This window comes from Conger conger, chromosome 5 (genome assembly GCF_963514075.1).
Source record: "Conger conger chromosome 5, fConCon1.1, whole genome shotgun sequence".
Classification (NCBI taxonomy): domain Eukaryota; kingdom Metazoa; phylum Chordata; class Actinopteri; order Anguilliformes; family Congridae; genus Conger; species Conger conger.
Genome location: NC_083764.1, coordinates 22,790,996 through 22,803,247, shown reverse-complemented (window position 1 = coordinate 22,803,247; position 12,252 = coordinate 22,790,996). Strand labels below are relative to the sequence as shown.

Sequence of the window (12,252 nt, the reverse complement as noted above, 5' to 3'; positions counted from 1 at the left end):
CCTGTTTGGGGAAATTAATGCAATTAATCTTCTACCACTTACAGCCAGTCCAGTGCAGTCCTGATTGTTTAAATAACATTTTTCTTTGTTAATATGTTTGCCTCAGTATCTGGGAACATATATGCCTATTGCTTATTGGTCGCTTCGGAGTGAGAAACCATGCTGTCAGAAAGGCTTGTAAACAAAATGTGATATTTCTATGGATAAGCTGTGGTCAGAGATGCAATTCCTCAGCTATGTGTTCCAAACAGCATTCTACATACAATTGTATACAGCAAGAACATTTGAAATGGAGGAGCAGCTATGCCATTGTCAAATAAGAGTTAAAGAACACTTTGGGGCTCATGCAAGAACCACTTATACAAATAGATCTGTTCTTAAATCGCTTGTACGAGTGATTTAAAAGAACTTGGCACATTCATCAATTTCTCCTATGCCAGCAGTAAGCCTACATAGAATTTTTGTATATGATTAAATATGTATAGAATTCTTTCTTAGGTAGGAACAAAATTCCAGAGTGGTCTTGACCTTGGACTCATTGGAATCATGTAGGCAAAGCATTACCTTAATTTTCTATAGAGATGGCTGCAGTGCATGAGGGACTGATAGGCTACATGACTCATGAAATCAAGATTCAGCGACTGCATTGATTATTTCTCACCTCAAATGTTTTCAGAAACATGTTTTAGTGGACTATTTAGGAGGAATAAAAGAAAGTTTATCAGTGGGCTGCCATAATGTTATGTTTTGCCAGAACCAATGAACACAGTATTATCTAATTAGGTGCCAATCTTGTTCCATGGTAGATTGTGTCCCTTGTTCTTGATGATTCTACTGAGCCATCTTTCCGATGGAACCCACTCCCATTAAATGGACAGATGCCATTTTTAATCCAAAGCGACTTACAAGTGCATAGGTTCTTCCACAAGTCAAAGCATCACATGAATGAGTATTCCGGACATGGCTATCCTTATATTGGATATTCGGAGCGTCAATTATGCTAATTCACAGTTCTCATGAACGCACGCCCATGTGTACATACATGATTCCGTAGCTATTTAGGACAGTTTTATAACTGAAAAATAACATCAGTTTTATAACTGAAAAATAACATCTATCAAACAGAATAAGGAGAGAGCCAATTGGAGGAAAGCAGTGCCAAGCCATGGTGATGCTGCTTTGTGATTTGTGGTAATTTTAAATATTTGTAACCTGGTGGGGGGAGACCTATAACTTTTGGGGGGTGATTATTTTTGCCTTGAGTGAGTATGTATCTTTTGTCATCCAGCACTAACACTTCCTATATCCACCATTTGCTTAATAAGTGCGACAGGGACACATGACACAGTGATTGATGGCACCCGGAAAGTACATTTGGTGCTCTGTACATTTTCCCCAAGTTTAACATTCCTTTACCATCTCCTCATTTCACAACAAAGAAAATTGCATCCAGTCGGTGATAAATATTTTCAAAAACATTTTTCACAGCAAACGTCACCTGAATGTTGCATCTGCATGAGTGAACATTCTTCTGGTCAATATTCTCTCCCTGAGTCATACCTTAAGAACGTTGATGCCAGAGTAGTGAGATATGATTGACTTTATAAAATGTGCCAAAATCATCCAGGTTTGTCCTGTCAGCAAAGTCTAATTTGCTATAATAGTGTGGATGTGACATATATCAAAATAACTAATGTATCAAATGCCAAAATAAATGTGAATTTCATTGAATGTGAATAACTGGAATGTAAACATAATGATATAATGGATGAATATTGAAGACAATGTTTTCAACTATTCTAAAGTTAAAATCTCTGAGCTAATCAAGGATGACTGTTGTGTTAGGGGTCATTCCTATTCATCACTACAGCATAGTACTACTGCTACCAGTACTACTAGGGTTCAGACAGGGGGAAGTTCAGAAACCTATAGTGACTTGGAGGTGCATTGGGATGCACTTATCAACACCGCAAGGTAGATCCAAACCCACACCCTGGACTGGATGCTTAGAAAGTTTCTGATTGAGTTTGTGCGAGTAGTTCACGTCTGAAAGTTCGAATGGGGTCAAAGTCATCAAGAGGAGGCTTGCGTGTGGCCAGCCATAGGCACATGTCTTTACCTTCAGAGTAAAACATTTTGACAGGCTTTTGAAGTTACAAATTGATTATGTGACAAAACCCCACCTTGGGAATGAATCGGTGAATAGGGCATCCTCACCCAAGATCAGCAAATAAAGAATATCAGTATTATTCATATCTACTTTATCATCAATACCACCAAACCTTTATATCTTGTTGCTAAGATACCCCTGTCAAATTCCTTGTTGCTGAAATTATGGTTGAGGATGTCAGCATTAAACTGCATGATATTTGAAACACACACTTTACACAAGTACATTTGCATTTGTGCATTGGTTATGAACAAATGTCAATAAAGTAACATCCTTATCACTAGCACTGTTAGGAACAGAAGATGTTAACTGGTAGCCAGTACTTCTGCTGTCACATGTATGGTGTTTAAATTACAATCATACAGAAAGTTATGTAAAGTAAAGTCAGCAAGATCAAGCTTGCCCCTTCCACAAATTCCACAAAAAACTGGTTTCAAAGGCAGGTACATTCTTAAAGAGTGATTTAGAGATAAACTGACTTTCTGTTTTCTTCTGTAAAACAAAACACTCTGATGGTGCCACAGGGGGTTGCTGATGGCTAGCTGAGGCTACTATAGATGCACTTATCTTTAAATGAATTCTAATCCAAAATAATGACTTCGTGATAAGTGCAATAGGGGGTTGCTGATGGCTATCTTAGACTACTGTGGATGTACTTATCTTTAAATTAATTATAATCCAAAATAATTACTTCATGATAACAAATGAGCTACTTAGCACTCAAAGGTACATAGTCTATAATATATATTTTCCCTGAATTGTTCACTAAATCATAAAATAAGGGAGATAATCTTGACATAATATGCATTCAGATTATGTAAATCCAGCTCAAAACAGCTAAATAGAGGGCTGAATGCTAATTGATCAACAAGGAAGCCAGCTAGCATTAACACAATAGCAGCTGTCTTGATTTTCCCATTATAGTTTTCCTTAAGCATTCATGCATCATTTAGTCCCCCACATAATCAAGTTTGTATAAAAAGTGCATTGCAGTTATACCAGGATTATTTCGCTTATCGTAGTAGGGATTGGTACAATTTGAGTGACATTGGCTCAGGCGGTAAGAGCAGTAGTCTGCCAGTCGGAAAGTTGCCGGTTCGATCCTGCCCTGAGCAAGACACCTAACCGGTAAATGCTCCTGATGAGCTGCTTGGTGCCTTGCATGGCAGCCAATCGCCGTTGGTGTGTGAATGGGTGAATGAGAAGAAATTGTACAGCGCTTTGGATAAAGCTGCGATAAAAATTCCAATCATTTCCCATTACCATTTACAACGTGTGTTCAATGAGAATCTGGCTAAGCAAGGATTGACAAGTCCTTTCATTACCACCACCAGTGCTTTTTGATTGACAATGTCCTCATAACATTAACATCTCACATTCCTGTGATCAAAGCAAAACTAGATGACATTGTATTCAGAATTAGGGTATCTTTTAGGATAGCAAAGTAAGCCTGATGCTATTGGAGAAAAAAAATCCTTTTGTAACCTGTCATCACCCTCAAGAACACTCTGACAGCATTCTACAAATCTCATAGTGATCTAGCTTTCTTATCATGAAACATTCATGGGAAAAACATTTTGTAACTTGAAATCAACATCCCAACAACATGTAAAAATGTTGCAGTCAGAATGTTCCCTCTATGTTACGTGTAACATTATAGGAACATTCTTGAGAAAACCATTTTGTAACCTGCCAGCAACAACATCCTAGCAAATGTTTCAGTCGAAACGTTCCATCTATGTTAATGTGACATTACTTGGACATTCTAGGGAATACTATTTTGTGCGCTAACAACAACATCCTGACATCATTCTAAAAATGTTGCAGTCAAAACGTTTATTCTTTGTTAACATGTGACATTACAGGGACATTCTTGAGAAACCATTTTGTAACCTGCAAATGAACACGCATTACAACAGTGGTATGCAGAAGAGCAGAACACAGAAGAGATCAAAACCTTTAAGTGGATAGGCTAGAGCAGCAGAAGAAAAATAAGTCTAATAAATAGGTTATTAGAGGTCTTTTGAAATTATCTTGTTTCCTGGGAGAGGCAGGGTTTTTTTTTTTAACGGGAACCATGTTATATAATGACTTCTTATCTACAGACTGCTGAACAAACAGCTGCCAGAGAGCATAGACCCCCGTATAATGTTTGCTTTACAGAAGTCAAGTTCCTCAAAACTCTAACTTTATTAATGACAAGCAGTTCAGGACGAACCAGTGATATTGCCATGCTACTTCCCCCAGGTAACATGAGAATATCACTGACAATACATTGACGGTGAACAGTGCAGAAGTGTTTGAAGGTAAGAAAATGAAGAAAACTTTCTCTTTCAAACATAAAGAACAAAATGTACATGCAGAACTTTTCAACTTAAGCATTCCTGAATATGTTGACATGCTGCTGACACTGCTGAAAACATGATCTTTGAGAAGGTGCTCAAATTAGATCCGCTAAACACATTAATAAATCATCAGCTTGAGGGGAGTAACGGGGCTGTTGAGACGTGTGTCCTGCTAAAGTGTTTGTTTCCACATAGTAAGGCCTATTTTATGCCTACAAAGCTAAATCCACTTCTTAGAATTATGGTGGAAGGAATATTAGGCCTGTTAATAAATACCTTCATGCCAGCAACTCGACTAAGGTTGCAAAGGAAAGTCAAACAAAGAGAAAGTGACTACAGTCATTTAATCAAACAAGGACAACCACATCTAAATGTTTTGTAAAAGGGTATAAGTATGCAGGGCTCTGAATTTATCAAATATTTCACAAGGTGAACTTGCAGGAGTTGAAGATTTATTAGATATCACCCGTGGGGCCAAGAACAGGGTTGAACATTTCACCTTCTTGTTGCAGTAGCATATTTGCGATTCTCAACATGAATTGTGCAATGGCTCTCGCGCATAGATGCATTCCTCCAGCTGTGCCATCTCTCCCTATCTCTCAGACAGGTAAGTTTACATTGGACTCATGCCTAAATAGTGAAGAAGCATATACTGTAGGTGTGAATAGGCTGTGGGATAGGCTCCAGCCCCTGGTGACCCTGTTCAGGATAAGTGGGTTAGGATAATGAACGAATGAATGAATGAATAAATGTTGAGAATTTTTTTTAAAGGTGTTCTTAAAGGGCTGCATTACTATGGAACAATCTCAGAATAGTCTTGGATGTAAGCATTTCTGAAGTTCGCAGGCAAGGATGGGATTTTCAGATGAGAACTTTCTGAGGAGTCAAAGTGCACGACATCTGATTCACTGAAGTGGCAGGTGTATGGGAATAAGACAGACACAGGTGGTATAATTATTTGTGTTTCTGTCATTAATTCGGCCTACCTGCCACATTCCTGCATTTCTCTTTGTGATGAACATGATCCCACACAGTAGATATGTAAATATTTTTCCAGAACATTTTTGAGAAGCCTCACTGTTATTCAGTATAAGGCCAACAATATGCAATCTCTTGAATGCTGATCAGTAGGTAAATACAATCTTTTTTCACCTGAATAGTAAAGGAGTTCAACATGACATAAGCATCAAAAGACTCGTCATGTAGGAATATGTTGCAATAATTGTCTGACAATGTTGAGTTGTGACATTCCTCATCTACAGTAAGCAGCCAACCTCAACAAAATCTTCACTACAGCTCAGGTAAGAAAAATGTGATATGAACTGCGGACTGTGAGCAAGGACTTCGGCATTTCAACCCTTTTGAAATAGAAGAGCTGGAAATGGGTACCTATTAAGTCTGAAATGTGGTGTTAGTCTAAAATGCAATGAGCAGACCTTAGTTATGCAAGGTCTGCATGACTTTGCTTTGTCTCAGTGGCTGGTGTCATGGTTGGCTTCAGAAGACCCGCCAAAAGCAGGAAATCTAGAGCAGAGAATCAGTAAGTCGTTATGGAAATGACACTCCTCCCTTACCCCAGCTTTTTTTTTTTTTTTCAACCCCCAATTATAACTCCAGGCACAAAAAAAAGAAATGCTATAAAAGGAAGGGTTTTCGCTGCACTAATCTTGTGAAGGCTTGTGGCTGGTTCTATGCTTCCTACCCCCTTCAGAATGTGGGCGGTATTATCTGATTGTGTGGACAACGTTACTACTCTTTTTGCCCCACCCCCATCCAACCCCCCACCCCTTCCACTTCTGTGAAGAGAGCTGTACATTGTACCTGGAGGTCACAGCTCATTACACCTGCCTGCACTCTCACTGCCAGGGAACCTTCAGAACTGAGCAAGCCATTGTGATCTTAGGCGACGTTGTGTGACTTTGAATTGAGGAGTATCGGACTGCTGAGCTAGGAGAAAGGATATGTACACATGCTGCATTTAGAACCTCCAAAGGCAGACAGTCAACTCTTTACCACAGTAACACTCTGCCACTGAGGTAAGTCAATGGCTATTTCCTGGTTTTTGATTCATAGCACAGCACTGCACAGATCACACAGACCTTTAAAATGTAAATTGATCGACCGACAAATGCACCCTTTATGGGGCAGCCTGTGGCCTAGTGGCTTAGGTACATGCGGTTCAAGGTGGTGGCAGATAAGGTTCAAGCCCTGGTGTAGCAACTGTAATATATACACAGCTGTTAGGCCCTTTAGCAAGGCCCTTAACCCCGCATTGCTCAGGGGGGATTGTCCCCTGCTTAGTGTAATAAAATGTAAGTCGCGTTGGATGAAAGTGTCAGCTAAATGGCTAATTATTATTATGATTATTATTCATGTCGGTCTGCATGGCATGCTCATGGCATGTGATTTATCCCACTACCTGGTCTCTTCCTCTGTTCACATGCAACTGGACCACCACCAACTCCACAGAGCTGACGTTTCAGTATCTGCCGGTATCTGGCCACTCAACACTGAGAGCATCAGTCTGAACACTTAGCAAAGGGAGAGGCAAGGAAAAGTCTTTTTAGCAACTAGCTCTTTACATACTATTAAGCAAGCTGTGTCTCACATTCTAGGTCTGATATCTGGGAACACAACTCAGCTCCTTAACCACTACGCCACATTGCAAACTATGTTAGAGAGTGTGTTCACTGTGTACTATTCACAATCAATATTCTTTGTCCAAATTTTCTTTTTACCCTTTAGTTGATAAGAGAAAAGCTGAACACATGGTAAATTAATCCACAGATGGCTTTTACTGTATTCGTCTTTTCTTCAATGGTTGCTTTTATCTGAATAGAATGATAAGCCATAAGAACATTTGTCATTTCCGCAGTGGCTTTTTCAAGAACTGTAAACAACCTGGTAATATTGTCAACTTGCAACTAAAGGGGAAAAAAAAGATTTGTAAAAATACTGCTTTGACTCACACACGTGTGGAGGATTTAAAAGGCACAGATGTTCCCCATCTTTACTCTTCATATACTGTAGTTTTATTAGTTATTCTCCAAGTAAAACTTCAAACTGAACCGAAAAACAAGTTCCAATTTAGTGACCTAGCACAGGAGGGGATTTTGGAAACATTGTCTTCATAGCTGAAATAAGTATTACAATTGTCCCTTCTGCCTAGAAAAGGAATGTAGCTACCTCTACTCCCCTCAGGTGCATATGAAAACTTTAAACAAAACAGCTTCAGGGAAAGAATGTAGTTCAACTGTAAGATGGCAAATAACATACCCTTTTGTTGTCCTGGATGTGAGTGTAGGGCACAATTGTTTTTTAGCAATGGTTGTTAGCTGAGACAGCAAAGCTAGATTTTACCACAACTCCCGCACTGAAGCACGGCGGCTGGGAGTTTGTTATTGCCAGAGCTCAGCGCAACAGTATGAATAATTCTTAGAAATTCTACAAGATGTCGCACATGACTGCCAGGACAATTTCATCATTTAGCAGGTGCTAATGTTTGAAAAATGCTATTTTGCAAGTAATGAGGGACCCTGTGAAATTGGCCAGTTTTGTTAATGACCATGTCAAGATAACCTAATCTCTTAGTGCTTTCTTTTTGTGGCTGAAATGCCACAAATTCATCCAAGGATTCCCCAACTCCTGGAGGTCTGCAGAGTGTGCAGTCAATATTACCTTCAAAGAGGAAATCATTCCCTCTCTCAGTCAGTACAAGAGGTGTGGTTATACCAGTCAGAACAAGCCCTGATTGTGAGAAGGCATTTGATCTTAGCCAATTTCTCAGTTTTAAAAGCCGCACAGACAAAGAGACAAAGCCAATAATAACAGCCACAGGAAAAAGAACTAACCGCTTATATCAGTTAAAAGATAAACATAATCACCCTCAAATAAAATTACTCCTCCAGGTTATGCATTAACAGGTAATGAGCATTGTTGCTCTCTTTGCCATATGTATAGGTTCAAGTCCAAAAGTAAAGGCTACTTATGTTCCAGAGCTTTCGTACAAAACATACTATTATACAATGGGTTCAGCAAAAAAAGGAGGAACTACACATTTACTCCCAAAAACTTTTACAAAAAACATAGCATAGTACTATTTAGCATTTTTAGGTTTGATTGTTGCTTTCTGTTAACAGTTCTCTTTACGAACATCAGATTACAAACTCAGCACTAGTACCTAAAGTAAAATACAAGTATTAGACTCTAATGTCACCATGTGTATGTCTTTCCATAGATCTGTGCCACTCACAGGGAGATGGAACACAATCTCTGAGCCATCATCAAGCTTGCGCTACAATCCCTTCAAAGTTACCCTGACTAGCCTTCATTGAAGCCCCCACCCCTAGCCCAAGATGCCCTCGAAGACATCACTCTACCTGAAGTCGAACACACTGCGGTCCAGAAAGCCAAAGCGCAGGGAACCGCTGTCCGTCAGCATGATCAGCCAACCGCTCGGCGACTTCCGTCACCTTTCCCACATTGGGATGGACTCCCATGGCGACGCCTTCGGTGACCTCTCCTTCCTGAAAAGAGTAAACAGCCTGCCCAACGAGGCCTCGCTCAGCAAACTGGGTCTCGGCCCAGACAACGTCCCGCCACCACCTAAACCCCCCCGCCTTGAACCCGGGGAAGACGCAGAGCCCCAGGGTCACCACGCTAACCAGAGGCACAAGAAGTGCCACTCACTGCCTCTGCTGGACAGTATGGAGGCAGATGAGGCATCCTCGGAGGAAGAGCCCCCACACTTCATCACTGAACGGCAGGCGGAGTCCACTCAGGATCTTCCCCCGGAGCCCCCTGTACCGGAGGATGACCCCCCCTTCTCTCTTAATCTGGACCTGGGCCCCTCCATCCTTGAAGATGTCCTGAGGGTGATGGACAAACTTAGCCAGTAATGTGGTCTCCGTTTTCCTACACCAGGTGGTGGGCCTATTTGTCTGTGGCCAGGATTCAGTAGCCGATTCTCCTTATCCAAACCTGTGTGAACTGTACATGATCTGAATGTGAACCACTGTTGGCTGGCTCAGTGGAATGATGCAAGTCGCTATCCGCCCGTTGTAGTGACATGAGCCACTATTAGCGGGCTAGTTCGAGTGGCATGAGCTACTGTTGGCTGGCTGAGTGGCAAAGGAGTATTCTTTCCTGTTTCCAAGTGCAAACTGTCAACATGTGACCCTGCTCTGGTGACAGAGATTTCCTCTGTACACCTGGAGCAGTCACATGACAATAACACGACACACTGAGACATACACAGTGAAAAATATGTTTGAGGGTCTATATGGATATGTGGTGACTGTCACATGCCGTGTTTGCACTGTTTCTTTAACAACTGCATTGGTCTCTCGCGACTACCATCGATCTGAAACATGGATTCATTATGGAGACACCGGGAACAGCTATTGCTCTTATTGATGGAATCCAAATTTGTACATTAAAATACAGTAATAATATTAATGTCAATTTGTGTTGTGTCTCTTAAAACCTTCTACATGGATAAGGAGAAAGAGTATGAGGATGTTTAATATGTGTAGAGTAAGTAAGCTAACAGTTGAGTCTTTTAAATTAGTTGAAACAACAAAATACTAACAATGGTAAAATGGCATCATTTGAAAATCAGGAAGTTAACATAAATGGTTAATTCATTAACCAGCTTATATCACTGATGATGTCACTGAGTGAAAATACCACAGCAGGTAAGAGAGAGACACGTGAACTATATCCTGCTAAAACATACCCCTTCCTGCTCCCCTGTTAAATGATTGTTCCAAAGGTTCAAAGACAATCTTTCTGTACAAGCATAATGCCTGTGTTTGCAACCAAACCATTATAATGCTTTGATTATATGTATGAGTTTCAAGGTTTAAGGTTGTTTAGGTTCTTGGGTAAATGTCAATGTAATACTCCAAGGGAACACATTATAAGTAAATGTGCCACTTATATAAATCCTAATTAGCTCTTTCCACCAGTTAAGCACTGCATTGCCCCATCTCATCACCCTGCACTTCCCACACTGACCATCTGCTCCACTACAAGACTGTTGTACCAACCTAAGGATCAAAAAAGGTGGTTCTGTGAACCATCAACCATCACCAACAATCAGACCATGGTCAAAGTCACTGAGACAATGCTTAAATCCCTAATGTCTGAACAAAAATAAATCTCTTCTGTATGTCTGAATATTTTATATATTGAGTTGCAGCCACACGATTTTGGAAGTGCAGGCTTACAGAGTAAAGTGGCCACTCACAGTACATATGGTCAGTTGTAGAAGGGGAATTTTGCAATTTGGCAATACTGCTATACATACCTTTCATACAATTTGGACTTCTCTGACCTCAAAAATTGGGTAAAAGAAATATGTTGAAACCAATATGTGCTGTTCACTGAGAATAGCCTGATAGCCTTCAGGGATCTCACAAAAGGTATCTGTGTTGTGTTATTTTTTGTCCCTTTCGATGAAGAGCAGGAAATGAAGCACTGTGTCGAGCTTATGCAATTACCGGGTGATTTGTGGTAAATCTTTGGACGACTGCAACTACTGCTAATACTATGGTGTTTAAATATTTCCATTTACAAGCTGGTGTACAGGTGTACCTAAAAAAAGTGGTCACTGAGTGTATATGAACTATGCTAGAGGGCAGAGGCTATTGTGACATCACGGAAAATTGTGGACTATAGCCACTACTGCTAATACTATGGAGCATAAATATTTGCATTTACAAGCTGGTGTACAGGTGTACCTAATAAAGTTATCTGAGTGAATATGAAAATGTTGACATATAATATATGTATGTACTGTAAAAAGTGAGAGAGTAATGGCAGTTTAAGAAACTTGTAAAAATAATTAAATTCAAACTGTCACCACTGTATAACCTGAACCCTCCCTCCATTCATTCCTATGGGACTTTTTTCCCTGGAAAACCTTAAATATCTCAGAAATGATTTGGAATATCAAAAAGCTATGAACAAACCCACCATTTGGGACCATGCTTGTGCTGATGTGGGAGGATTAGGCAGTGAAAAAAACTGTGGAATAACAGTAGTGTGTTGCTTTGCAATCACACAAATAAATGGCACAAAAGGTTTCCATATATAAGCTTGACTTGAATTCATGAAAGAACTGACTATCCCAACACAACGGTGGCACCTTTTCAAAGACAAGCTTTGTGGGGCTGGGGCATGGAGTGAATTTGGTTTGGCAGCATGGAGAAGGCTGTGACATTGCAAAAAAAAGAAAGCATTAAGGTTTGGCCTGCCAACCCAAGGTGCAGAAAGCATGCCATCTACTGGTGAAAATGTGAAATTGAATACCACTTTCATATGAGTTATTTCATAGAAAGGGGTTCCTCTGAAAGGCCATTCAAATGAATACCATTTGGCTGAGGAGCACACCCAATTATTTCTGCTGAGGATGGTGCAACCAGTTACATTTAAGGGGCACATTTTTACAGGGGTGATATAGGTGCTTGATAATATTTTTCCTTAAATAAATTAAATGATTTGTAACAAATGTGTTGTGCATGTTCCCTTTGTCTAATGATACATTTTGTCAAAAGATCTGAAACCATTCAGTGTGATAAATATGCAATAATAAATGAAATCAGGAAGGGGGCAAATACATTCTCAGGGCACCATGTCTATGTCTATCACAGCCCTGTCCATATATATCATGTGACAGTATAGCCAAGTAGGTGCTTAGTATAAAATAAGTTTAACAACGGCAAATTACCAATA

At 40.0% G+C, this 12,252-nt stretch overlaps 1 protein-coding gene across 1 annotated transcript; it reads left to right on the top strand.

Annotated features, from left to right (window-relative positions):
• Positions 1-6,323: 6,323 nt before the first annotated feature.
• On the top strand, positions 6,324-12,028 carry LOC133129331 (cdc42 effector protein 2-like). The gene is made up of 2 exons (XM_061243337.1): positions 6,324-6,551; positions 8,753-12,028. The coding sequence occupies exon 2, from the start codon at positions 8,871-8,873 to the stop codon at positions 9,411-9,413; it is 543 nt and encodes a 180-aa protein (XP_061099321.1). The 5' UTR covers positions 6,324-6,551; positions 8,753-8,870; the 3' UTR covers positions 9,414-12,028.
• The last annotated feature ends 224 nt before the right edge of the window (positions 12,029-12,252 follow it).

Excerpts from the sequence above, each read along its gene's own strand:
- LOC133129331 (XM_061243337.1), top strand. The coding sequence starts at position 8,871 with ATGCCCTCGAAGACATCACTCTACCTGAAGTCGAACACACTGCGGTCC.